Raw genomic sequence first — 27,894 nt, forward strand, 5'->3', positions numbered from 1 at the left:
CGATCGGGTTAATGCTTTTTTTTTTTTAATTGATAGATCGGACGATTCTGAATGCGGCAATACCTAATATGTGTATGTGGGATTTTTTTACTGTTTTATTTTGATTGGGGCGAAAGGGGGGTGATTTGAACTTTTAGGTTTTTTAAATTCTTTTTTAATTTTTAAACATTTTTTTTTTTTTTTAACTTTTGGCATGCTTCAATAGCGTCCATATGTAGCAGATTTACTGCTGTGCTTTGAGCGCCGACCACCGGGTGGCGCTGAAAGCCATATGCCTGGAACAACCATAGAGGTCTCATAGAGACCTCTGGTTGTCCAGGTAACATGACGCCGACCCCCGATCAAGTGACGGGGGTCGGCGATGAGGGCAGCCAGAAATGATATTTAAATGCCCACTGTCAGCTTTGACAGTGGGATTTAACTAGTTAATAGGCGCGGGCGGACGGCAATTCCGCTCGCGCCTATTGCGGGCACATGTCAGCAGTTCATAACAGCTGACATGTCCCAGCTTTGATGCGGGCTCAGCGCCGGAGCCCTCATCAAAGCAAGGGAGATGTCTGATGACAGACTGTGTCCGTCATTGGACATTAAGGGGTTAATGAATGTGGCAATATCCCATATGTGGCTGTACATTACTACTTAGCTCTCGGTTCCTCCCGAGCCTCTCCATATGGCTATTTGCCTATTCAGGTGAATGGGTCTGTACACATGTCAGTTTGTTTCCACGGACCATGTGTCCGTGGGCAAAACACGCTGACGTCAATTTTTCAATGTCAGCACAGGCTATAAAACGTCCCGCACACGTGCATACACATAACACACATGGATGTCATCCATGTCACACGCATCGGCGCCAGGGAAGAAGCGTTACAGTAAGCGCTGTTCCCCGGCGACGGGTAATGAACACAGCTCTCAGTCTTCCCCGCTCTGCAGTTCCATGTTTATTTATATCCGTCTTTTTTACTGCGTGTTATTCCACTATTTGTTTGGCAGTATGATGATAAAGCATTGTTATTTGCCTTGTTTTTTTTGCTTTTTTTATGGTGTTCACTAAAGGGGTTAACTAGTGGGACAGTTTTATAGGTCGAGTCGTTGCGGACGCGGCAATACCAAATATTTATTTAGTCCTCTTGTTTTTTCATGTTTAATCGGAGTTGGTATTAGATATTTGGGTAGCTCTTCATTTTGTATTAGCCCATTGGCACCGATTATGCAGCTGGGTTGTTTCGCATTAGTGATAGAGTATATATTGATTTTTTAAAAAATATTTTTAAAATTTATTTAAAAAACTTTTTTCTAACTTTTTTTTTACTTTGTCCCACTATGAGACAATCGTTTTTTGCAGGCTGATCGCTTCTATAGCATGCAGATGAAGCAGCATCTGCATGCCATAGAAGCGGTCAGCGCTGCACTGACAAGAGACTTGGTGATCATGCACTACGTATGATCAGCAAGTTTGCTAGGTCTGGTGACCCGGATGTCATCACGCCGCGGTGTCTCCGATCCAAAGGCAGAGGGGCTGTCAGCCCTGCGCCGGCTCCCGGAATTCTGCAATCTTGTTGGATCGCAGTATTTCGGGGGTTAAAGTGCCGGGAGCGGTCTGTGACCGCTCCTGGCACCTAGTGCCAACTGTCAGAATCAGCTGACACCTGGCGGCGATCGGCCGCGCACCTCCTGTGATCGCGGCCGATCGCTCAGACATACTATTCCGTCCATGGTCAAATTGGCCCAGGTCACATGGATGAAATAATACGTCTGATGTCAGAAAGGGGTTACGTTAATTTTAGCCAACACTCGTGGATCACATGACACATTACACATTTGATTGATTGTTCAGTTTCATGGTATTTTGATAGCACATGAGAAAATGCTGTAACTTTCGCTGATTTTTCCTATTACTGAACATGTGATATTTGTTTTTCTGACAGCTGGCTTATACACTGAAAAATCCTAAAGCTCAGTTCACATTGGTGATTTCAATTTTGTTTCTCTACTCACATCCGAGAAAATAGCGAAACAGAACTAATTTGAAAAACATATCAGTTCTAAAACGGTTTCAAACTGAAACTAAAGAGTCCCCGTTGACTATGATTGGGTCCGTCTAATTTCCACTTTCTATTAATTTATTAATGTGCAGATTGCTTAACGCAACCCATTCAGAGCCCGTTACAGTCAATGAAGCCCTTCTGCTCTTTATCAATCCGTTTTTCTGTAGGATTTTAGCGTTCCTGAAAACACCAGTATGAACACTCACCAAGAAGAAAAAAATAAGTATTTGAAATATGTCGACATAACTGTATTATACCTTATCGCTGCATGATCTGTTGCTTCACTATTTGATATCTTTGTTTTTTCTTCACTTTGTTGTTTTTCTGCTTTTTCCACTTTCTGCATCTGCTACAGTGATTGAGAAAATTGTATTTTATTGTAATTTCTCATGTCATAAAAATCATTCTAAGTCTCAGAATTGCGTAGTAAAGCTTGATAAATGCAACCATCTGCATTTAATATCACATTAAAATAGGAATACACCGAGGAAGAAAGACAACAGCCAGAGTGTGCGTGTATGGATGGATATATCTGTGGAGTGCAAATGTTCATGGGTGGCTATCTGCTGTGTGTGTGAGAATGCTTGACGAGCTTGACTGAGTGGATTGTTTCTTACAACATGACTATTTATATGTGTCACCATCCATGATTGTGATAAGTGTTACAGACTGTCAGAAGGAAATACTCTAATGGATTTGTATCATGAGAAATTGGGGTCCTTCAAGAAATTCAAGAAAAGATAAGGATGGACCAAGGCCGGACTGGCCATCTGGAAATTCTGGCAAATGTCAGACTGGCCTGTCCAGCCATGGACTGAAACAGCCCAAAATATTTCTAACAGCATCTGCGCCCTCAGGCATCCTGTTAACAACCATAGCGTAGCACTGAGCCATCAGCTCCCTGCTCTACTTATTCAGTCTGGTCATAGGAGGCTTCTGGTCTACTAGAGGTCAGCGCCATCATAGGACGAGATGACATCACTTCAGCCATCTATGTCAGCCCACAGTCTGCAGCGGAGGAGCGCATTACCAGTCAGTATGGATGGAAAGGTGAGGTGAATATTAGTTTTTCTGCTTTTTTTTTTTTTTTTTTTTAAATCCTATGACTGATGGCGGACACTGGATGTCGGACCTCCACAAATATGATATTGAAGGTCTATCTTTAGCATAGGACATCATTGTCTATGACTGGCACAGATGATGGATAAAGCAGGTTTTACTTTACTTTTTAAATTTTTTAAGGCACAAACGGAGGGGGGGTATTTTTTATAAGGAGGCACGATGGGATTATTATTATAATAGAGAGGCACATTATTATTATGAAGCATAGGGGATATTATTAATATGGGATACTCTAAAACTTCAATGAGGCAGAAGGGCATTATTACTATGAAGAGGCACAAAGCGGGGGCATTATTGATGTCTAGGACATTGGTTATAGCACTGCATGATTTGTGCAGAGGTGGAAGGAATGTAAAGAGGAGGATGGAAAAGCAGTAAACCTAAGAGGTCTCTGTGGTACATTCTACATTGATGAGTCATGGATGGAAGAAATGGTCATTGCGATCTGGACAGAATGGAAAAGAGAAAGTGAATTAATACGATCAGCGGGAATGTTGTGAGAGAATAACTGAACATATCTGTACAGTATTCACATATATAGTCTGCAGAGCCCTGGTGTACAACTGATATTACCATTACAAGGTCACTGGATGGTGGTAATAATGTTCTTGGTACAGTTATGCTTGGTAATGATCAGTATGGTTGCATTACCCCATCACTATGTGATGTTATTATGTGGTCACAGTGTGGCGGTATTATTGGTACCATTAGACTTGTAGTAAAGCTGGATTTCCTCCAACCTCTGTCATGGTTATGTTTGTAATAGAGACCCACATCTTGGGAATTGTGTGTGTGTGTCATGGGATTACAGGCTGTATATTTATACAAGAATCCAAACACATCTCATATCATTAATCTGGACCTACCTCAGAGTTTTTAGATTCTTGTTTGTTCTGTGCTTTGTTTTCACCTTTTTTGTTTTTTTCGTCTTGCATATTGGTATTTTTAGAATTGTTTTTAGTGCTCTCATTCTGCTCATCATTGTCCTTCTTATTTGGAGGATTTGTGTTTGGCTCACTTAAATCTCTTTTATTATCACCATCATTTTTAGGATCCTTTCCTGCTTGGTCTTTTTTGCTTTTTCTAGAAACATTTTTAGGAGTGTTTTCATTTGTGCCATCATTATCATTGGCACTGGTGCCAGGCGTTGTTTTCTCTTGCTGATCAGCTTCTTGTGCTGCAACAGACATTTTGTTAGAATTATTATTTTCCTCCGTCAGTTTATTGGTCTCATCCATATTTTGTTGATCTGAGTTATTTTTGCCAGGGGAAATATCATTCTCCTTCCCATCTGTCAATCTGGACTTTGGTTCACTGGGTATAACTGTCTCCATCAACCCGACATTGTCCTTGTTTTCAGATCCCTCAGTGCTAGCAGTCTGTTTTCCTTTTTTACCTGGACCAGTAGTAAGATCTTCAGACTTCTCTAAAGTGACCTGATCAATGACCTTGTCCCTATTTTCAAAGTCTTTATTGCTTGTGATTCTGTCATTTGTCATCATAGCAGGGCTAGTAGTCACATTTTCAGACTCTATTGTGCTTTGCTTCTTATCTGGTTGACTCCCATCATGAGATTTGCTTTCTTTTAATTTTCCTAAAGTAACTGAATTACTTGATATTACTTGGTTCTCAGCACTTTTTGTCACTTTATCAGTCAGTACCCTCCTGCTGGACTCTTTGTTTACCTCTTGTTTCTCCGAGTTCCCTCCCTCATGTTTCTGTTCTGTGGTTTCCATCGATTCTTGTATTTCTTTGGTTGTTTGCTTAGATTCCTTTATCTCTGAACATTTCTGTACAGCTGATGTGACAGAGTTGTTTTCGGCACACACCTCGAGGCTCCTACATTCACCTTCTTTATCACTAGTACTATCAATATCTTTGGGTTCAAACAATGTGGCAGGAAGAGACGCAAATTCATTGGATTCTCCTTTCTTCTTCTTTTTCTTGTTCCTTTTCTGTACAACATAGAATTATAGCACATTTCAAAAAGTTTGAAGAAATACAAGATATACATTTGATTCTTAAAAATTCCTATGTCATACCTTTGGTTTCTTGGCATGATGTCCCAGGGGATGCTTGCGTCTTCATCATTCTCGATGTCACTACTTAACATCTCCTAACTCCCATTGCTTTTCAATGTTACAAAAAGCCACTTATAATATTAAAGGCCTATAAACACGGCTCAAATATACTTAGTATCGTCTCCTTTTCATAAATTACACTGATAATTATCCAGTGTGAATGAAGTAGAGAATTATAAGATAAATAAGTGATAAAAGTTGTGAAAAGTTTGAAAACTTGTGTTGCAAACATTTTGATCGGCAATTTTGGAATTTAGGTTTGTTTTTCTTTGCGACAGTTACTGTATCAGTTCAATAATTTTATGTTTTGATAGACTGGAAATTTTCAAAGGCTGCTGTGGAAAAGTTTGGTGTTAGTGATTTAAATTGTTAAGTCTTGTCTTTTTTTTTTTTTTTTTTACTTTTTTGCTTTAATTTTTGTTTGTTTTTGTAGCCTAGTTTACGCTAAAAGTCATCAAACTTTCAAAGTTATCACAAACAGCATAAACCGCTGTGATAAATCTGACCAATTTTAACACTTTACGGTCTTAGTAAATCAAGCCCTATCAATGAGATCAGATCAACTTTTAAACAATAAATTCATACAGTGATTTGCGAAAGTATTCGGCCCCCAGGAACTTTTCAACCTTTTCCCACATATCATGGCTTCAAACATAACGATACCAAATGTAAATTTTTGGTGAAGAATCAACAAGTGGGACACAAATGTGAAGTTGATCAAAATTTATTGGTTAAAATTTTTGAGGAAATTCAGAAACTGAAAAATTGGGCGTGCAATATTATTCGGCCCCTTTTTTACTTAATACTTTGTTGCGCCACCTTTTGCTGCAATTACAGCTGCAAGTTGCTTGGGGTATGTCTCTATCAGTTTTGTACATCGAGAGACTGAAATTCTTTCCCATTCTTCCCTGGCAAACAGCTCGAGCTCAGTGAGGTTGGATGGAGATCGTTTGTGAACAGAAGTTTTCAGCTCTTTCCACAGATTCTCGATTGGATTCAGGTCTGGACTATGACTTGGCCATTCTAACACCTGGATACGTTTATTTGTGAACCATTCCATTGTAGATTTAGCTTTATGTTTGGGATCATTGTCTTGTTGGAAGACAAATCTCAGTCCCAGTCTCGGGTCTTTTACAGACTTCAACAGGTTTTCTTCAAGAATGGTCCTGTATTTGGCTCCATCCATCTTCCCTGACCCTGCTGAAGAAAAGCAGGCCCAAACCATGATGCTGCCACCACTATGTTTGACAGTGGGGATGGTGTGTTCAGGGTGATAAGCTGTGTTGCCTTTACGCCAAACATATCACTTGGCATTGTTGGCAAAAAGTTCGATTTTGGTTTCATCTGACCAGAGCACTTTCTTACACATGTTTGGTGTGTCTCCCAGGTGGCTTGTAGCAAACTTTAAACAACACTTTTTATGGATATCTTTAAGAAATGGCTTTCTTCTTGCCACTCTTCCATAAAGGCCAGATTTGTGCAATGTACGACGGATTGTTGTCCTATGGACAGACTGTCCCACCTCAGCTGTAGATCTCTGCAGTTCATCCAAAGTGATCATGGGCCTCTTGGCTGCATCTCTGATCAGTCTTCTCCTTGTTTGAGATGAAAGTTTAGAGGGACGGCCGAGTCTTGGTAGATTTGCAGTGGTATGATACTCCTATTTCAGTATGATCGCTTGCACAGTGCTCCTTGGGATGTTTAAAGTTTTGGAAAATCATTTTGTATCCAAATCCGACTTTATACTTCTCCACAACAGTATCACGGACCTGCCTGTTGTGTACCCTGGTCTTCATGTGCTTCAAACAGAACCCTGAGACTATCACAGAGCAGGTGCCTTTATACGGAGACTTGATTACACACAGGTGAATTATATTTATCATCATTAGGCATTTAGGACAACATTGGATCATTCAGAGATCCACAATGAACTTCTGGAGTGAGTTTGCTGCACTGAAAGTAAAGGGGACGAATAATATTGCACGCCCCACTTTTCAGTTTTTGAATTTCCCAAAAAATGTAAAATAACCAATAAATTTCGATCAACTTCACAATTGTGTCTCACTTGTTGTTGATTCTTCACCAAAAATTTGCATTTGGTATCTTTATGTTTGAAGCACGATATGTGGGAAAAGGTTGAAAAGTTCCAGGTAGCCAAATACTTTCGCAAGGCACTGTATATGGAATTCGGCCTTTAAACATATACACAGTGAAAGCGATATCAGGGTCTTTATCGCTCCTCCTTACTAAGGCTCATTCTAGACAACATGACAAGTTTTCATGCTTTACTGGACGTATACTTTTAAGCGCCGGACAATTGATGTACGTAGTGTATCTGACAACATTTGGGTTATGAGACTTTAGCATCTTCTAAAAGCCTTTATCTGTGTGTAGTTGAATTATTGATCATCCACCCCATCGCAGGTGTGCGAATAGCAGTTGGCATTCTTTTTCTATAATTTTTACAAATAGGAGATATATACGGAAGCTGCTCCGCTGCAGCATTTGAGGTAAATAAAACCAAAGGTTTTTTGGCTGCATTTATAAAAAAAAAAAAAAAAATCACTAGAAAGTACTTTGTCTTTATTACGAGATCAGCACGGTGGCTCAGTGGTTAGCACTGCAGCCTTGAAGCGCTGGGGGACCCGGGATTACATCCCACCAAGGACAACATCTAAAAGGAGTTTGTATCTTCTCCCCGTGATTGCCGGGTTTCTTCCAAATTACTCCCACACTCCAAAGACATACTGATAGTGTGTGAGCCCCAATGGGGACAGTGATGGTAATGTCTGTAGAGTTCTGCAGAATATGATGGCACTATATAAGCAAAGTATCAAATAATAAATAGTTGAGTAGACTTGAAACCAAAGACTTGATTAGCCATAGCATTAAAACCACCTGCCCTGTATCATACATTATGCAATGCGCTGTCTGATACGTTTCTATCATGGCCAGATTTAACTCTTTGAACAATTTCTGTCTATGGAATGGCACCAAACAGGTTAGGCCTTGCTTCTAATGCACATTAATAAAAACTTTGGGAACCAAATTCACCAGTTGTCGTGTCTTGTTAAGTATTAACCACTGCTTTCCAGGATCACCCCAAGATTTAATATTTTTGCCAAATTTTAAAGGGGTTGTCCGGGCTTTTCACATAATCTCAGTACATATCTGGGCTGCAGAATTATTACATTAAGTAATTTACTTTGTCACTAGTTTGCACAGTTTTCTAGATATTCTGAACAGAACGTCCAAGGGGGGGGGGGTGTTATGGCATTGAAATGAGAACTAGTCGTAACCTCCCACTCTACTCCAAACATGCCCTCTATAGCAACAACCCCACCATTCATAGCTACAGGCCCTCCCCGTCCACATGAAGAAGCCGTCATCTCACAGTAACAAATCGTCCCCCTCTAGCAGCCTCACTGCAGAGAGCAGCTGCTCCTCCCCCAGACACACGCTGATCACTGATCTATGGAAAGTGAAACCAGTGAGGAGGGAAAATCGTCCTGTATTCTGGGCCACTAACATAACTCATTATCAGTAATTCCTTGCCTCACTGTCCCAGGCTGCTGGCAGCAGTGAGAACAGACTGTGTGATGGTGGCCAGTGATGGGGGTCTGCAGCTTCTAATCTGCACAGGGGATGGCAGTCACTGATGTAATCTGTTGTGTGACAAAGCCTCTGCTGTGTGAATGAGACAGCTCTGTGTCACTCATGCCTTCACACTGCAGCAGATTTGGTGCAATGTATGTGTGAGCACTGTGCCTCTAATGACACAAATACTTATGGGAGCAGCTTGTCCCAGAATACAGGACGATTTTCCCTCCTCACTGGTTTGGTTTCACTTTCCATAGGTCACTGTTCAGCGTGTGTCTGGGGGAGGAGCAGCTGCTCTCTGCAGTGAGGCTGCTAGAGGGGGAGGATTTGTTACTGTGTGATGAGGGCTTCTTCATGTGGACGGGGAGGGCCTGTAGCTATGGAGGGTGGGGTTGTTGCTATAGAGGGCAGGTTTGGAGTAGAGTAGGAGGTTACGACTAGTTCTCATTTCAATGCCATAACACCCCCCCTTCGACGTTCTGTTCAGAATATCTAGAAAACAGTGCAAACTAGTGACAGAAAGTAAATTACTTATTGTCATAATTCTGCAGCCCAGATATGTACTGAGATTATGTGAAAAGCCCGGACAACCCCTTTAACTTGTATCACAATTTAGCTCCAGTGAAAGTCACTCAGATGCTTACACTTACCCATTTTCCTGTTTTCAACGCATCAACGTCAAGAGCTAAACAATTGTCGCTTAAAGGGATCTGTCACTAGAAGATACCTTGATTACGTGACGAGTCACTTACTAGACTGTGCGTTGCTTTTTCAGTATAATCAGTGTTTTATCAGAAGGAAATTACAGGACTAGCTGTAGTGTGCCTCCTAGTCCAGCCACACCCCCAGCACTGATTGGCTGCTCTTTGTACATATCATATAGTGACAGAGAGCTGCTATTCAGTGGTGTGGGCGAGGTTATAAACTGTGACTATATCATAACTGCTGCACCCAGTAAACTAAATGATACATCACTGGAATCAGGGTTTCTGACCGTACCTCATACTGTCAATTTAGGCAGCAAAAATCTGCTGACAGATTCCCTTTAATACACAGTGTGCCATTTTTTGATCAGTGACATTGTCGTAAGAAAATTAGTGTCATTCAGCCAGTGAAGTTACAAACCTTCCTTTTCTTGGTTGGTGGACCAGTGTCTCCCAGTGAGCGAGGCTCATCATCGGGTACTTTTGTTGGATGGCTACGGGCAGTGATGATACTTTCATCTGAAACCAGTTCTTTCCCAGGCTCCAGGTTATCCTCATTTTGAGAGGGTACCTTCTTGTTTATGTCATCTGTAAAGAGTTTTGCATCACATTACAACACATAGTAAGATATGTTATTAGAAATATTATAAGACATGTATCATACAAATGATTGCAAATAAGATATATAAATGCATCATACAAGTAACTAAAGATGCAAATTGCCTCTGCAGAGAGGAAGAGGGCTTTAGTGCTAGTTTCACCTCTTGCAGGCCTGCACAACATACGGCCCTCCAAGTGATGCTGTGCAGCCTGTGGAGCTGTCCGGAAGATGCATCTCCCTTCTTCCTATAGCCAAATATTTTCGAGTCTTTCAGACAAAAATCCATTTGAACACTGCGGTGCCGGGACTGGAATAGAGCAATGCGCGTCAGTCCCCCCAGGTCAGCACACTGCTGCCGAGGCCGCACAGCCTGAGGAGACATCGGGCACTGGTAAGATCTCCACGGAGGAGCTGAAGATTAATGGTACATGCCCATGATCAGGAATAGCAGCGTTTTGGATGAAGCTCACCTGTGCTGCCCCACTCACCTGCCCAGGTCTTGGAACAATGCACTACAGGATGCAGCCAGCCCATAAAGCAAGATGTTAGCAACACAGGTGCAAAATACTAAATAGCCACTCTCCACCTGCCCATTCATGGAGGGGCTGACTGCCCAGTATACAATTGCACAATAAAGGCCCGTATAGGGCGCTGTTCACACAAAGGTAATGCATAGTGTCTGGTTCTCAGCCTATTAGTCACGCCCCTACTTTTTGATTAGGCGAGCTGGCCAGTACACACTCAATGCATCACAGTGTGAACACCCCCTGTATACAAGACCCAACGTGCTGGGCTTAGCTGCACCCTGAAAAATACAGTGCACAAAATACAAAATTAGGCCGGCTTCACATTTGCGGATGGCCGAACTGCGGAGGGCTGCAGACCTCCTCCATGAAGCTCCGCCCACTGCCACACCTCCTCCGGCCAGCTCTGCCTACATCTGCATGCGGCCTGCGTACCCTATCTTTTGCATTGGGTACGCAGGCAATGTCGATGTATGCGGATGCCTCCGCATGCGTCGTTTCGACAGTGCGGCGACCTGCGCCGAACGCAAAGAGCTGCACTTTGTTGCGGTCGCCACATCGTCAAAACGACGCATGCGGAGGCATCCGCATACATCGGCATGGCCTGCGTACCCAAAAATTGAATTGTCAAAAACGCAATAAAAACATATGTAAAAAAAAATCACTCAAAAACACAATGAAAAAACGCAAGCAAGCTAGTTTACCAAACTGATGCAAAGATGCTGCAGAAATTCTTCAACATCAAAAACTCATTAAATGCTCATCGTGGGAACATAGCCGTAGATCCCAGTAACTGAAGAAGCACACAAGAAGTTCACAGATGCAAACACACAGCATAAACATGGCACAGTTGGGATATCAGCTCCAATCAAAAGAGTGACCCATACAGATTAGATAAAAGTTGACCACTCACATATTTTGGCAGGGTTGGTGGACCATCTGATATGGATGGAGGCCACCTCCTGACTCTCCCATATCAGGTTATGTTGAGGAATTGGGCACCTTAATTTTCTCGGTTCCTGGGGCAGAGAAGGGCAAATCCTCGCAGTGCAAAGTGAGTACACGCACGGGGGAATTCACAATTTAAAATATTGCAGTCATCATATTATATAGCACTGTGTACTTACAGTTGCTCATTTTGCTTTTCTACCCAGTTAATTCTTCTGTTTTCCATTAGATCTATTACATCACGTGATTAACCCCTTCCTGACATCAGACGTACTATCCCGTCCATGGGACCCGGGCCCCTATGCCCATGGACGGGATAGTACGTCTAGCGCGATCAGCGGCGCCCACGTGGTGAGCGCCGCTGATCGCGGCCGGATGTCAGCTAATTATCACAGCTGACACCCGGCACAATGTGTCAGGGGCGGTCGCGGACCGCCCCAGACACGATGACCCCTTGCACACCACGATCAAACATGATCGCGGTGTACCGGGGGTTAAAGGGAAGCATCGGCAGGGAGGGGGCTCCCTCCGTGCTTCCCTGAGCCCCCCACAGCAGCGCAATGTGCAGCGCTGCTGGGGGGGGCTCCTTCCCTGCAGGCCCCCGAATCCAAGATGGCGGCAGGGGCCTTCGGGGGCCTGCAGGAAGCTGGCTTTCTCATGCCTGCAAAGCGCAGGCAAGGAGGAAGCCTTGTGCAGTGCCTGTGACAGATCGCTGATCTGTCACAGTGATCTGTGATGTTACAGATCAGCGATCTGTCACAGGACAGTGATGTCCCACCTGGGACTATGTAATAAAGTTAAAAAAAAAAAAAAAAGAAGTGTTAAAATAATTTTAAAAAAATAAATTAGAAAAAAAAAAAAAAATTCCCCCAATAAAACCATTTTTTGGAAATAAAAAAAAAAAAAAACAATAAAAGTACACATATTAGGGATCGCCGCATCCGTAACGACCTGCCCTATAAAACTGTTCCATTAGTTAACCCCTTTAGCGAACCCCTTAAAAAATAAAAATAAAAAACGAAGCTAAAAATAATGATTTATTATCATACCGCCAAACCAAAAGTGCAATAACGCGCCATCAAAAAGACGCATATAAATATCCATGGTACCACTGAAAACGTCATCTTGTCCCGCAAAAAACGAGCCGCCACACAGCATCATCAGCGAAAAAGTAAAAAACAAAGTTATAGCTCGCAGAATAAAGCGATGCAAAAATTATTTTTTATATAAAATAGTTTTCATTGCATAAAACCGACAAAACATAAAAAAGACCTAAATGAGGTATCGCTGTAACTGTACTGACCCGAAGAATAAAGCCGCTTTATCAATTTTACCGCAGGCGGAATGGTGTAAACGCACCCCCCCAAAAGAAATTCATGAAACGCTGTTTTTTGTTCATTCTGCGTCCCAAAAATCGGAATAAAAAGCGATCAAAAAAATGTCACGTGCCCGAAAATCGTACCAATCGTGTCAACTTGTCCTGCAAAAAATAAGACCTCACATGACTCGGTGGGTCAAAATACGGAAAAATTATAGCTCTCAATATGTGGTGATGCAAAAACTATTTTTACAATAAAAGGCGTCTTTTAGCATATGACAGCTGCCAAACATAAAAACCCGCCATAAATAGTAAATCAAACCCCCCGCTATCACCCCCTTAGTTAGGGAAAAATAATAAAATTAAAAGAAAACTTATTTATTTCCATTTTCCCATTAAGGTTAGGGGTGTGTTGGGGTTCGGGTTGGAGTTAGAATTGGGGGTTTCCACTGTTTGGGCACATCAGGGGCTCTCCAAATGCAACATGGCGTCTGATCTCAATTCCAGCCAATTCTGAGTTGAAAAAGTCAAATGCTGCTCCGTCCCTTCCAAGCTCTGCCATGCGCCCAAACAGTGTTTTACCCCCACATGTAGGGTATCAGACTACTCATGACAAATCGCAAAACAACTTTTGGGGTCCAATTTCTCCTGTTACCTTTAGGAAAATAAAAAATTGGGGGCAAAAATATCATTTTTGTGGAAAAAAATTATTTTTTTATTTTCACGCCCGGGCGTTATAAACTTCTGTGAAGCACTTGGGGGTTCAAAGTGCTCACCACACATCTAGATAAGTTCCATGGGGGGGGTCTAGTTTCCAAAATGGGGTCATTTGTGGGGTGTTTGCACTGTTTAGGTACATTAGGGGCTCTCCAAAGGCAACATGACACCCGCAGACCATTCCATCAAAGTCTGCATGCCAAAACGTCACTACTTCCCTTCTGAGCCCCGACATGTGCCCATACAGTAGTTTTCTCCCACAAATGGGGTATCAACGTACTCAGGACAAATTGGACAACAACTTTTGGGGTCTAATTTCTCCTGGTACACTTGGGAAAATAAAAAAAATGGTGACTAAAAGATAATGTTTGTGGAAAAAAATACAAATTTTTTATTTTCACGCCCGGGCATTATAAACTTCTGTGAAGCACTGGAGGGGTCAAAGTGCTCACCACACATCTAGATAAGTTCCTTGGGGGGGTCTAGTTTCCAAAATGGTGTCATTTGTTGGGGGGTTTCCACTGTTTTGGTACATCAGGAGCTTTCCAAACGCGACATGGTGTCAGATCTCAATTCCAGCCAAAAACGTCAAATGGCGCTGCATCCCTTCCGAGCTCTGCCATGCGCCCAAATAGTGGTTTACCCCCACATGTGGAATATCAGCGTACTCAGGACAAATTGCACAATAACCTTTAGGGTCCTGTTACCCTTGGGAAAATAAAAATTGGGGGTGAAAACATCATTTTTGAGGAAAAAATATTTTTTAATTGTACCGCTGTACGTTATAAACTTCTGTGAAGCCCTTGTGGGTTCAAAGTTCTCACCACATATCTAGATAAGTACCTTGGGGGGTCTAGTTTCCAAAATGGTGTCACTTGTGGGGGGTTTCCACTGTTTAGGTACATCAGGGGCTCTCCAAACGTGACATTTTGCATTGAAAAAGTTAAACGGCGCTCCTTCCCTTCTGAGCTCTGCCATGCGCCGAAACAGTGGTTCCCCCAATATATCAGGTATCATCGTACTCAGGACAAATCGCACAATAACTTTTGCAGTCCAACTTCTCCTGTTACCCTTGGTAAAATAAAAAAAATTGAACCTGAAGTATTTTTTTTTTTTGTGGAAAAAAAGTTAGATGTTCATTTTTTTTTTAACATATTCAAAAAATTCCTGTGACGCACCTAAAGGGCTAATAAACTTCTTGAATGTGGTTTTGAGCACCTTAGGGGGTGCAGTTTTTAGAATGGTGTCACTTTTGGGTATTTTCTATCATATAGACCCCTCAAAGTGGCTTCAAATGTGATGTGGTCTGTAAAAATAAAATGGTGTTGCAAAAATGAGAAATCGCTGGTCAATTTTTAACCCTTATAACTTCCTAACAAAAAAAAAAAAGTTGGTTCCAAAATTGTGCTGATGTAAAGTAAACATGTGGGAAATGTTACTTAAGTTTTTTGTGTGCCGTATCTCTGTGATTTAAGGGCATAAAAATTCAAAGTTGGAAAATTGCGAAATTTTCGCCAAATTTCCGTTTTTTTCCACAAATAAACGCAAGTTATTTGAATGAAATTTTACCACTATCATGAAGGACAATATGTCACGAGAAAACAATGTCAGAATCACCGGGATCCATGGAAGCGTTTCAGAGTTATTACCTCATAAAGGGACAGTGGTCAGAATTGTAAAAATTGGCCCGGTCACGAACGTGCAAACCACCCTTGGGGGTGAAGGGGTTAAAGACTGACTACCTGAATCCCACTGCAAACGTCCCTGGCAGGGGGAGGAGTGGAGCAGCTGGGTCAAGAGTTGAAGAGGGGGATGATAAATGCAGGGAAAAGAGACTTCCTGTTTCTACATGGAACAGACAAAAGAGAAGAATTATCTGGGCAGAAAGACAAAATGAGCAATTGTCAGTACACAGTGCTGTGTAATATGATGACTGCAATATTTTAAATTATATTGTGAATTCCCCCGTGCATGTACTCACTGTACGCTGCAAGGATTTTCTCTTCTCTGGCCCATCAACCGAGATGAGTATATTATAAATTCCATTTTTTTCTCTTCACATTGCTGTAATTCACTGATTACTTCCTTTATTGTAAGTATCATTTGATTCCTACTGATTTGGGATAGACCGTCACAATTGGATTCAATTATAAAAATGTTTACTTTGTTGCAAGGATATCAAGACATAAATGCCGGAGAACTGACCAGTATTTTTCTTTTTGTCAAAATTTTCAGGGTGATTATCTGCTTAGCTTGTCATTTTAGGTACATTTGTGCTCAAAAGTTTACATACACCAGTAGAAACTTTGCTTTCTTGGCCTTTTTCCAGAGAATATGAATGATAACACCAAACCAAAACTTTTTCTCCACTCATGGTTAGTGGTTGGGTGAAGACATTTATTGTCAAACTACTGTGTTTTCTCTTTTCAAATCATAATGACAACCCAAAACATCCAAATGACCCTGATCAAAATTTCACATACCCTGGTGATTTTGGCCTGATAACATGCACAGAAGGTGACACAAATGGGTTTGAATGGCTACTAAAGGTCACATCATCACCTGTGACCTGCTTGCGTGTAATCAGTGTGTGCAAAAAAGCTGAGTGAGTTTCTGGGATCCAGAGAGACTCTTGCATCTTTCATCCAGCCACTGATGTTTCTAGATTGTGAGTCATGTTGAAAGCAAAGGAATTGTCAACAGATCTACGGGAGAAGGAAAGGGATACAAAAAACAGGATTTTTGGGTTGCTTACCGTAAAATCTGTTTCTCGGAGCCTTCATTGGGGGACACAGAGACCATGGGTGTATGCTGCTGCCACTAGGAGGCTGACACTATGCACAAAAAAAGGTTAGCTCCTCCTCCGCAGTGTACACCCCACCGACCGGCAGGGAATTCCTCAGTTAGTGAGAAAGCAGTAGGAGAAGTAACAGAATAGATTGAGAACAGAACAAACAATTCAACTGTAACCAATCAACCAAAGTAAGAACAGGAGTTGTAGAACATGGGAGGGTGCTGTGTCCCCCAATGAAGGCTCCGAGAAACAGATTTTACGGTAAGCAACCCAAAAATCCTGTTTTCTCGTTTGCCTTATTGGGGGACACAGAGACCATGGGATGTCCCAAAGCAGTCCCTGGGGTGGGAAACAAACTTCCATCAGCCAAGCGGACTCACCACCGCAGCCTGCAAAAACCTTCTACCTAGGTTGGCTGTTATGATTGAGTCACCGTAGGAGGCAAAAATAGAAATGCTAGCTAAGTCCAGAAAACCAGAGAAGTTGGCAGCTATCGGATTACAGACCCCTGAACCTATCAACACAACTAGCAGTAGCCGTGGGGGGTTCCTACGATGCCCTAGGCCCCTCGATCACAGCCGGAGGACTACATAGCCTAAAGACAGAAAGGGAAATCTAAACTGCCCCAGAGCAGACCCCAAAGCAAAAGGCAGCCCCCCACATATAATGACGGTGAAGCAAGAAGAAAGAACAAAACACAGACAGAAAGATAGACTGTGCAAAGATGGGGCCCAAGCTAGCTTAGATAGGAAAGGACAGGAAGGCTGCTGTCTGCAATCCGTGAAAAAACCCTATGAAAATAAGAGCCAACAAACTGACAGTAAAAAAGGCCCTGAAGACGCTAGGCTTCAAAAAAGACTATGTCAGTACTCAGGAATATTCTGAAGACAGAGCAACCGGCAAAAGGAGATTCAGCTCACCCCAGCAGGGAATGGCAGAATCCAGAAAAGCAAGGAAAACAAAACACTAATGCAAAAAGGCAAAGCGGAAATCTTAGCTTTAGATGAGCAGGAATCAGACTGGTTTCCTAGAAGTCCACAGAGAAAATCGCCCGCAGGCCAGAAGGGCGTCGGCAGCCTTATATCCAGTCATTAACTCCACTCAGCCAGTCATCATCATCAGCCCCAGGTGTTTGACAATCAGGCTCACTACCTTTCTTCACCAGAAGAGGGAGTTACTCGGGCCTCAGTAGTGAAGCGTAGGTGTGGACCTTGTAGAATTTCACAAACGTGTGAACCGAAGACCAGGTTGCAGCTTTGCAAAGCTGCAGCGCGGAGGCTCTGTGGCGTACCGCCCAGGAAGCACCCACTGCCCAGGTAGAGTGCGCTCTGATCCCCGGAGGGGCCACTCGATGCTTAACCCGGTAGGCCTCCAAAATTGCCGATCTGATCCAGCGAGCAATAGTAGCTTTGGAAGCCGGGTGACCTTTCCGCGCCCCATCTGGAATGACGAAAAGAGAGTCTGTCTTTCGCAAGGAAGTCGTCCTAGACAGATAGACTCTCATCGTCCTGACCAGATCCAGCTTGTTCAGGGACCGCTCCCGAGGGTGAGTTGGACTCGGACAGAAGGACGGCAGAACAATATCCTCATTGAGGTGAAAGGAGGACACCACCTTCGGAAGAAAAGAGGGCGGAGGCCGCAGAACTACCCTGTCCTGGTGAAGTACCAAGAAAGGAGAGCGGCAAGAAAGAGCCGCCAATTCTGACACGCGCCGGATGAACGTGATGGCCACCAGAAAAGCTACCTTCCGAGAAAGGAGAGAAAGAGAAACATCCCTGAGAGGTTCAAAAGGAGAACCTTGCAGAACCTCAAGAACCAGATTAAGATCCCATGGATCCACGGGCGCTCGATACGGAGGAGCCGTGTGAGCCACGCCCTGAAGAAAGGTTTTGACCTGAGGGCGGGAGGCCAACGTCTTCTGAAACAAAATGGACAGCGCCGAAACTTGACCCTTCAAGGAACTGAGAGCAAGCCCCGCATCCAGCCCTGCCTGAAGAAACGCCAGAACGGAAGGGAGCGAAAAGCACATGGGCGCGATGTTATTGGCCTCACACCAAGTGAAATAGGCCTTCCAAGTACGGTAGTAAATTTTGGAAGATGATGGCTTCCTGGCTCGGATCATGGTATGAATTACTCGACCGGAGAATCCTGCTCGTTTCAAAACCTCGGTCTCAACAGCCACGCCGTTAAATTGAGCGGCTGAGAATTGGGGTGGCAAATCGGGCCTTGAGACAGCAGATCTGCCCTGTCTGGAAGCTTCTAGGGGGCGTCCGTGAGAAGGTTGACAATGTCCGCGAACCAAGCCCTTCTGGGCCAATTCGGGGTGATGAGAATGACTGGAATTCCTTCTGCTTTGATTTTCTTCAGCAGCCTGGGAAGAAGAGGCAGGGGAGGAAACAGGTAGGGGAGCTCGAACTGCGACCAAGGAATGGCCAGAGCGTCGGCGCCCACTGCGAGAGGATCTCGAGCCCTGGATACAAACTGTGGGACTTTCCTGTTGAGGCGAGAAGCTAGCAGATCTACGTCCGGGGTTCCCCAACGACGGCAGAGCTGAAGAAATACCTCCGGATGTAGGGACCACTCTCCTGCCGCGAGACCCTCGCGGCTGAGAAAATCGTCGGCCCAGTTGTCTACGCTGGGGATGTGTACCGCTGAGATTGTCGGTACCGAAATCTCTGCCCACTGAAGGATCCTGGACACTTCTGCCAGGGCTGAGACACTCCGTATCCCTCCTTGGCGGTTGACATATGCCACCGCTGTGGCATTGTCTGTCTGAATCCGGACAGGCAGGCCCCTGAGGAGCCTCTCCCAGTGGACGAGAGCCAGATGGATCACTCGTATCTCTAGGACGTTGATCGGCAGAGCAGATTCCTGAGTCGACCAACGACCCTGAACAGTGTGATTGCGAAACACTGCACCCCAGCCGAGGAGGCTGGCATCCGTTGTTACAATCTGCCAGTGAACGGGAAGAAAAGACCGCCCCAAGAGGATGAGAGGTGACGTCAACCACCAGTTGAGTGACCGCTTGATCCGGCATGAAAGACGAACAGGGCGATCCAGGGACAGAGCCGACCTGTTCCACCTCGACAAAATGGCGTGTTGGAGAGGTCTGGCGTGAAATTGGGCAAAGGGAACTGCCTCTATCGCCGCGCCACCATCTTTCCCAGGACCCTCATGGTTGTTCGGAGGGACGAAAATCGTGTAGTCTGCAGCGATTGTACATCCTGCCGCATGGAGATAATCTTCTCTTGTGAGAGAAAGACCCTTGACCGAAGAGTGTCGAACAGGAGGCCCAGAAACACAAGACGTTGAGTAGGAACCAGACAGGACTTTTTCCTGTTGACGATCCACCCGAAATTGGAAAGAGTGTCTAGGACGATCGTCAAACTTAGGCGTGCCTGTTGGAAAGAGGGAGCTTTGATCAGAATATCGTCGAGGTACGGAAAAAGAACGAGATCTCTGATCCTCAACAAGGCCATCAACGCAGCCATGATCTTCGTGAAGACTCTGGGAGCAGTGGCGAGACCGAAGGGCAGCGCGACGAACTGGTAATGTTCCTGGCGAACCGCAAAACGCAGGAACTTCTGATGTCCGTAGTATATGGGAACATGTAGATAGGCATCTTGGATGTCTATTGAACACATGAATTCCTGCTCCTCCATGGAAGCGATTACCGAACGAACCGACTCCATCTGGAAGTGGCGAAGACGGACTCTCTTATTGAGCAGCTTGAGATCCAAGATGGGTCGGACCGCCCCGTCTTTTTTCGGCACAACAAATAGGTTTGAATAAAACCCTGTAAACCTCTCCGATTTGCGAACGGGCACAATCACCCCGGAACTGAGGAGAGAGTCGATGGCCGTAAAGAACCCCGGGATCAAAGCTGGATCTTTTGGAGGACGGGATTCGAAGAAACGATCCCGTGGAAGAGAGACAAACTCTATCTTGTATCCTGACGATACAACCTCCCTGACCCAAGCGTCCTCTACTGAGGCTAGCCAGACGTCCTTGAAGAACAGGAGTCGACCTCCCAATTGGAAGGGACCCTCAGGAGTCCGAGGATAGTCATGCTGATGTGGACCGTCCAGATCCGGATCTGGATGGCCTGCCCTGCGAAGAGTGGGAACGCCAGGAGGGAGTGGGTCTGAAGGAAACTTTCTCCTATCTTGGCGTGCCTGCGGTCTTTGTTGGTTGGAGGAGGTCTCCGCCGTATTGAAACGGCGGTAAGCCCGAAAGGGTCGAAACTGACACCTTAGTGGAGGTCTGCGAGGCTTGGACTGAGGCAGGAGAGAACTCGTGCCTCCGGTGGCATCCTTACTAATCTGGTCCAATTGGGATCCAAAGAGGCACCCTCCCTGAAAAGGCAGATTTGTAAGAGACTTTTTAGAAGACAGGTCCGCCTGCCAGGCCTTGAGCCAAATTGTACGTCGAATTGCCACAACGTTACTTGACACCTGAACTGCGCAGGATGCGGCATCCAAAGAAGCAGAAAGCAGATAATCCCCCGCATGAGAAATCTGATTGGCGAGATCGGTCAATCGATCTGGTTGTGCTTTCTCTAGGATGCCCTGACGAAGATCCTCTGCCCAAGTAGCTATGGCCTTTGCTGCCCAAGATGAAGCAAAATTTGGGCATACCACCGTCGAAGCCGCTTCGAAGGCAGACTTCGCTAGGGATTCTATAATCCTATCATTAGAATCCTTTAGAGATGCCACGCCTGAAAGCGGGAGAACCGTGTTAGTAGAAAGCCTGGACACGGGCGGGTCGACCAAGGGGGAGGCAGACCAGTTGTCCGTGAGCTCTTTAGCAAACGGGTACAGAACGCCGAGACGCTTTCCACTTTGAAAGCGTCTGGTCGGATCTCCTCTTTCCCTGGTAAAAATATTTCCAAACTCGGAATGTAAAGGGAATACCCTGGAGGGTGTTTCCTCCCGTCTGAACGAAACCTCCTGATCTGAGTATTTCGCAGGGGGGTCAGCAATGTCGAAGGTCTGATGGATCGCTGCAATGAGGTTCTGTACAGTAACCCTCATGTTCGCATTCTGGTCCGAATCCAGCTCTAAGATCCCCTCAGATGACCTGTCCGAGAGCGCTTCACCTGACTCGGGAGAGGAGGCCCGGGAGGGAGGCTGCCGAGAAGGACTATGTGGTGGCATGGGGCGAGGAGAGGATTCCGGCTGGAGATCCTGCCTGGGTCTTTTGCGACTAACGCTGGCCGACTCAGATGGAACCTCTTGAGGCCTGCTGGACCCTGTAGAGGTGTCCAGGGGTAACTTATCCAGAACGGCTACTAGGGACTGAGACACCCTGGTGAGGTCTGCCACTGACTGTGATAGAGACGAGGCCCAGCCGGGCATGGGGGGGGGTTCACTCTCGCCTGGGGCCCTAGATGGCTCCTGGGCGGCGTCAGGTTGAATAGGATTGCTACAATCCAGGCAGAGGGAAGTGGACTGACCTGAGGGAAGTTTGCGATTGTAAGAAGAGCATGCAAAGAACTTGACTAGAGTGCAGGGGGGAGCCGCAGGGCGGTTACGGTCAGATTTGGAGTTAGACATAGTGAAACCTGAGGTAGTGCCGGAAGGTTGGGGGACAGGGTGCAGAGAAGGGTGTCAGCCTGCAGATGCAGAGCTACTCACGGTCCGGTGACCCCAGAGACGAAGGTATCCACCTCTCTGCAGATGCAGGACAGCGCGATATCCGGCTGACAGGCCCAGGGAGCGATATCCAGCTGACAGGGGCATCCGGCAGTGCGGCTGCAAAGATGGCGACCGCCTGAGAGGAAACAGGGAAAAACGCGCTCCCAGGGGAAGGAGGGCGGAGCTAAGCGCCTGCTGAATCCGGCACCGCCCCTGGCCAGGAACAGGCTGAGAAGGGCGGTGGGAGGGCCTGGAACAGGCGGGAGAGAAGCCCGCTTAGAAGAAAGGGGCGGGGGGCGTGGCCGCGACGCTAAGGTAGGCCCGACAGAAGCCGGGGCCTAAATTACTAGCGGCGGCTGCCTGTCAGCACAGGGTCGGCGCGGAGGTGCCGCAATGTGAGCGCCGCTGCGAGAGGGCCCTGGAATACCCGATCGGAGTGTCGGGGAGAAGAGGACGGTGAAGGGGCTGGCTGTAGGAGCAGGATGGGCGCAGGAGTTCGCAGCGCCACCGCATCCCTGCTCCAGGGAAGACGCTGCAAACGTGCCCTCGGGGAGGAATGCTGCAGGCCAAAGGGTCCAAATACTTACCCGTCCCTGGCCCGAATCCTCGAAGAAAGTACCTGTACATGAAGAGTCTGCATCTCATCCAACCGACAGGCTCTGGTAGGCGAGTGGGTGGGAGACTGGCGACGAGGACCCTCAGGATCGCTGACACATCTTCGTGTTGGCGTCCGCCTGGAAGGCTGGTGGTCCTGCTACGGAGAACTGTGAGGATACGGGGTGGCAGTACACGCCGTACTCACAGACTCCTTGTGGGAGTACAGATGTGACCATTCAAACTGTATCCCTCCGGGAAAACCTGAAGAGGAACGACGCACATCGAGGTAGATATGGGTCTAATTAAAGACCCGTGTCCACTTCCTACTGACACTAAGCTAAAACTGAGGAATTCCCTGCCGGTCGGTGGGGTGTACACTGCGGAGGAGGAGCTAACCTTTTTTGTGCATAGTGTCAGCCTCCTAGTGGCAGCAGCATACACCCATGGTCTCTGTGTCCCCCAATAAGGCGAACGAGAAAGATATCCAAGGAATTGATAATGCCAATTAGCAACGTTCAAACTGTGATTAACAAATGGAAAATCAGGGGCTCTGAAAAAACAAAACCACGGTCAGGTAGACCAACAAAAATTTTGTCCAAAACCGCCAGGAAAATTGTTCGTGATGCAACGAAAGACCCACAAATAACATTAGCTGAAATACTGGACTCTGAAAATTAGCGATGTGGCTGTTTCAAGATGCACAATGGGCTGCATGGTCAAGTGGCCAGAAAAAAGCCATTACTGCGCAAATGCCACAAAGTATCTGGCCTACAATATGCAAAACAGCACAGAGACAAGCCACAAAACTTCTGGTGGGTAGGTAATTTGGAGTGATGAGACCAAAATTGGCCACAACCATAAACATTACATTTGGAGAGAGGTCAACAAGGCCTATGATGAAAGGAACACCATTCCTACTGTAAAGCACGGAGGTGGATTGCTGATGTTTTGGGGATGTGTGAGCTACAAAGGCACAGGAAACTTGGTCTAAGTGGGAGGAAAGATGAATGCAACACTTATCAGCAAATGCTGAAGGCAAATTTGAAATCACCAGCCCAGGAGCTGCGCATGGGACGTACTTGACACGACAACGATCCAAAACACAAGGCCAAGTCAACCGGTCATTGGTTACATCAGGACAAAGTCAAGGTTCTGGAGTGGCCATCTCAGTCTTCGGACCTTAAAATCATTGAGCCACTCTGGGGAGATCTCAAGCGCTCAGTTCATGCTAGACAGCCCAGGAAGTTACAGGAATTGGAAGCTTTTTGCCAAGAAGAGTGGGCAGCTTTACCATCTGAGAAAATAAAGAACCTCATCCACAACTACTACAAAAGACTTCAAGCTGTCAATGATGTTAGAGGGGGCAATACACAGTATTAAGAAATGGGGTATATGAACTTTTGATCAGGGTCATTTGGATGTTTTGGGTTGTCATTAAGATTTAAAAAGAGAAAACACAGTAGTTTGACAATAAATGGCTTCACCCAACTACTAACCATGAGTGGAGAAAAAGTTTTGGTGTGATCAGTCATATTCTCTGAAAAAAGGCCAAGAAAGGAAAAATTCTGTTGGGGAATGCAAACTCTTGAGCACAACTGTATAATGTGTTTAGGGTCCACTTTTCTGAAAATGGAAAATTCCTATAATGCTAACGACACGGATGACCCAGAAATCAGACCACTGCCAACAATGTGTTAAATGATGATTTGTTATAACTTTGAAAAAAGGTAATAACCATATAAAGTGCCTTATAGCCATATAGAAGCACAGCACTTGGCTACTTCCAGTAGTCCTATAGACATGAAGTAGACATAAATTAAGTAGAGGTCAAGCATGTGCATCTCCGCTAAATTCAAGATGGAGCTCTGCAGCCCGAATTCTGGGTTCAAGAGCCCCATTCTCAGAATTGATGGGGGTCCCACTGATCAAACCAGAGCAATCAATACATTATCCCGCATTCTATGGATACGGGATAACTTATTGTCTTGGAAATAACCCTTTAAAGCCCTGCTACACAGAGACTGAAAGCTATGCTTGTATCAGGTGAAAATCACAGAAACAATTAAGATTCATGCAAAAACTATTTGACTGTGGCAAGTAATTACACCTTAAAATAATTTAAAAAAAATAATAATAATTTACCGTGATCGATAGAGGCTGGCGGTTGAATGCGTTTTCCACACATACTGCAGAACCTTGCGATTTCTTCCGGAGGTTCATGGCCACAATGCTGACACTTCATCTTCTAAAGAGAAACCACAGTCCAAGGCAGCGAGTTTTCTGGTAACTATTGAATGCAGAATTGTTATTATGGGCTATACTGGTCATTAGCATTTCCATTAAAAACACTAATAACAAAGTAATGATTAATGCTACCAATGCGGGACAGCAATGCTCAGTTATGTCTGTGCCAGAGTATTGCTGGTACATACTTGTTATGGCGCCCTCAGGTGGTATTTTTTTTTTTTTTTTAAATTCATTTATTAAACATCAGGACACAAAGAATGTACAACATACACAATGGCTTAGGCCTGTTTCACATTTCCGTTTTTGACCATCAGTCAAAATCCGCTGGTTTTAAAAAAAAAAAACGGATCCGTTTTTTCCCCATTGATTTGCATTACCGACGGATCTTGACGGATGGCCATCCGTTTTTTTTGCGGATCCGTCAACATCCGTGGACTGACCTTGTAACGTTTTTTTTGCTGCAGGATCTGCATTTTCCAGAGCGCATGCCCGGAGGAATGAAGTCAGGGAGAAATTGAACCCTGAAATCATTTCTGGCGGACAAAAAAAAAAATTTCTCTCTCTCTCGGCTGCAGTTCCTTTAAAATTCAACGGATCCGTCAAAAAAAAAAAAACTTACACAAAAAAACTTAAGTGTGAAACAGGACTTAAGATAACAAACCTTATACATAGCACATATGTCTCCGTCCACTGTAAAATGTAATACCCTGCGAGTTAAGAATTCCTATCAGAGGTAAAGATGAGATAGTACGGTCCACAACCCCATCCCTCATATGTGATTGAAGAGCCAATCTCAGCTGCAGATAGCGAAAAAAATTGAGATCTCGGAATATCATGTGTGGTCCGCAATTGTTCAAAGGACTTTAAGGTCCCTTGGTCATAAAAGCCTCCCACTGAAGAAACGCCACACTGAGTCCAAAAAAACGGCGGATGGGTGATTCAGTAACCCCGGAAATTAGTTATTACTCCACAGGGGCATTTCAGCTATAACATCTTTAAACCCTATTATCTTCTTGATTTGTCTCCATATTAATTGAGCCAGCCGGAGCAGGGGGTAACAGACGTGGAACATTAGTTTTTTCCAACTCAAGGAAACCTAATGGGCAATGTGCTTGTGCAGCGTGAAGCAGGTGGCTTTCAGAATTAGGGAGGCAATTACCCAGCATCCAATTATTTAAAGCTTTAGCCTGCCCAGCTAAGTAGTATAGGAAAAAATCTGGCAACGCCGCCCCACCTCGCTTCTTTGGCCTTTGTAAAGTGGACAATTTAAGTTTGGGCCTAGTTTTCCCCCCAAATAAAGGACGTGACCAGCGAATTAAAATTGACAAAAAAGGACTTGGGCACCGCTACCGCACTGTGCTGAAGCGAGTAGCCAAATTTAGGGAGTAATATCATTTTAATCAGAGTAATGCGCCCGGTCACAGATAATGGGAGCCTACTCCAAGACGCAAACTTAGCTTTAACTAGATCTAACAACGGGTGGACATTAAGTTGTAGATCAAGCGTACTATTGTTAGAGATGTGGATGCCCAAATATTTAAAACTAGATACAATAGACAGTGAGGAGAGAGCCTCCAGCTGGGGCATGGGAAAGGGGTAACAGGGCAGATTTTTCCCAATTTATACGTAAACCTGAATATTTACTGAATCTATCTATAAGGGATATCACCTGTAGCAAAGTTTCCTCCACATCATTCAAGAATATCACCATGTCATCGGCATATAGGTCTATGGTATCTACCCGACCTGCTATATCTATACCTCGGATATTAGGGAAGGACCTTTTGCATATTGCTAATGCCTCAATCGCAAGAGCGAAGAGGGCCGGGGAAAGAGGGCAACCCTGACGGGTTCCCCTATGCAATGCGAAAGACTCAGATATAGAATTATTTATTGTAATACGGGCCTTATGTTTCATATATAATATTTTGATCCATGTTATAAATCTACTGCCACAGCCATACCTCTGCAAACACGCGGAGAGGAAAGGCCATTCAAGAGAGTCAAAAGCCTTGGCAGCATCCAACGATGCCAATGCCCATTTGTTATCAGGGCACCAGGGAGCTATACTGGACTATTGACTGGACTCTTCTGATGTTAATAGAAGTACTTTTACCAGGCATAAAACCCGATTGATCTGGATGTATAAGGTTCAATATAATTGAATTCAGTCTGGTAGCTAGAATCTTGGTGAAAATTTTATAGTCCACATTTACTAACGAAATGGGACGATAGGATCCACATTCTAAAGGGTCCTTCCCCTCCTTCCAAAGCACTATGATATTAGCCCCATAAAAGGACTCAGGCATAGAATTCCCTTCCCATATTCCCCGAAATACCTTCACCAAAAGTGGCGTCAATATATCCCGATACTTCCTATATAGTTCAATAGGGAACCCATCAGGCCCAGGGGCCTTCCCAGAGGCCATATCTGCTTTAGCATTATCTATCTCCTCTGAGGTAAACTCAGCGTCCATAAGGGCCCATTGCTCAGAATCCAATGTGGGGAATGATATATCTGACAAATAGTCTAGACATCCGAAAGTGTCAAAGTCACTTTTAGATTCATATAGTGACCTGCAGTAGTCCTGAAAACAACCAAGAATCTCCTCGGTCGAAGGAACCAGTGCACCGTCCACCCTGCGAATCTGTAACATCGTATTAGAGGTGTTATGTTGGCGCACCAGATAGGCCAAGAATTTGCCCGTCTGGTTCCCCAATTCAAAATAGGATTGTCTGGTGAAGAATAATTTGCGCTTAGACTTAGTATCCACATGTTGAGTATATAGCCTCTGGGCAGCCAGCCACTCAATCCTGTTCCCGCTAGTTTGGTTAGATACATATGTTGCCTCTGCGTCTTTCAGTCGTTGCTCCACCTCGTCATCCTTTCTTGCAGTTACCCGCTTAATATAAGAGATTGTGGAGGACAAACAGCCCCTCAGGTATGCCTTAAGGGC

The 27,894-nt window shown here is 44.8% G+C and overlaps 1 protein-coding gene across 1 annotated transcript in view; it reads right to left on the reverse strand.

The window, feature by feature from the left end:
- RNF213 (ring finger protein 213) overlaps nt 1–27,894 on the reverse strand; it is a 394,954-nt gene that overhangs the window by 337,942 nt on the left and 29,118 nt on the right. Inside the window, exons 2-5 of the mRNA XM_073568003.1 lie at nt 24,833–24,977; nt 9,977–10,143; nt 4,037–5,125; nt 2,306–2,397 (exon numbers count right to left, since the gene is read on the reverse strand). Of these exons, the coding sequence (XP_073424104.1) occupies nt 2,306–2,397; nt 4,037–5,125; nt 9,977–10,143; nt 24,833–24,932 (1,448 nt within the window). The 5' untranslated portion in view covers nt 24,933–24,977. The remainder of the gene's footprint in view (nt 1–2,305; nt 2,398–4,036; nt 5,126–9,976; nt 10,144–24,832; nt 24,978–27,894) is intronic.

The sequence above is a fragment of the Dendrobates tinctorius genome, unplaced genomic scaffold (genome assembly GCF_039654945.1).
Source record: "Dendrobates tinctorius isolate UK_male_01 unplaced genomic scaffold, ASM3965494v1 ptg000020l, whole genome shotgun sequence".
NCBI lineage: Eukaryota > Metazoa > Chordata > Amphibia > Anura > Dendrobatidae > Dendrobates > Dendrobates tinctorius.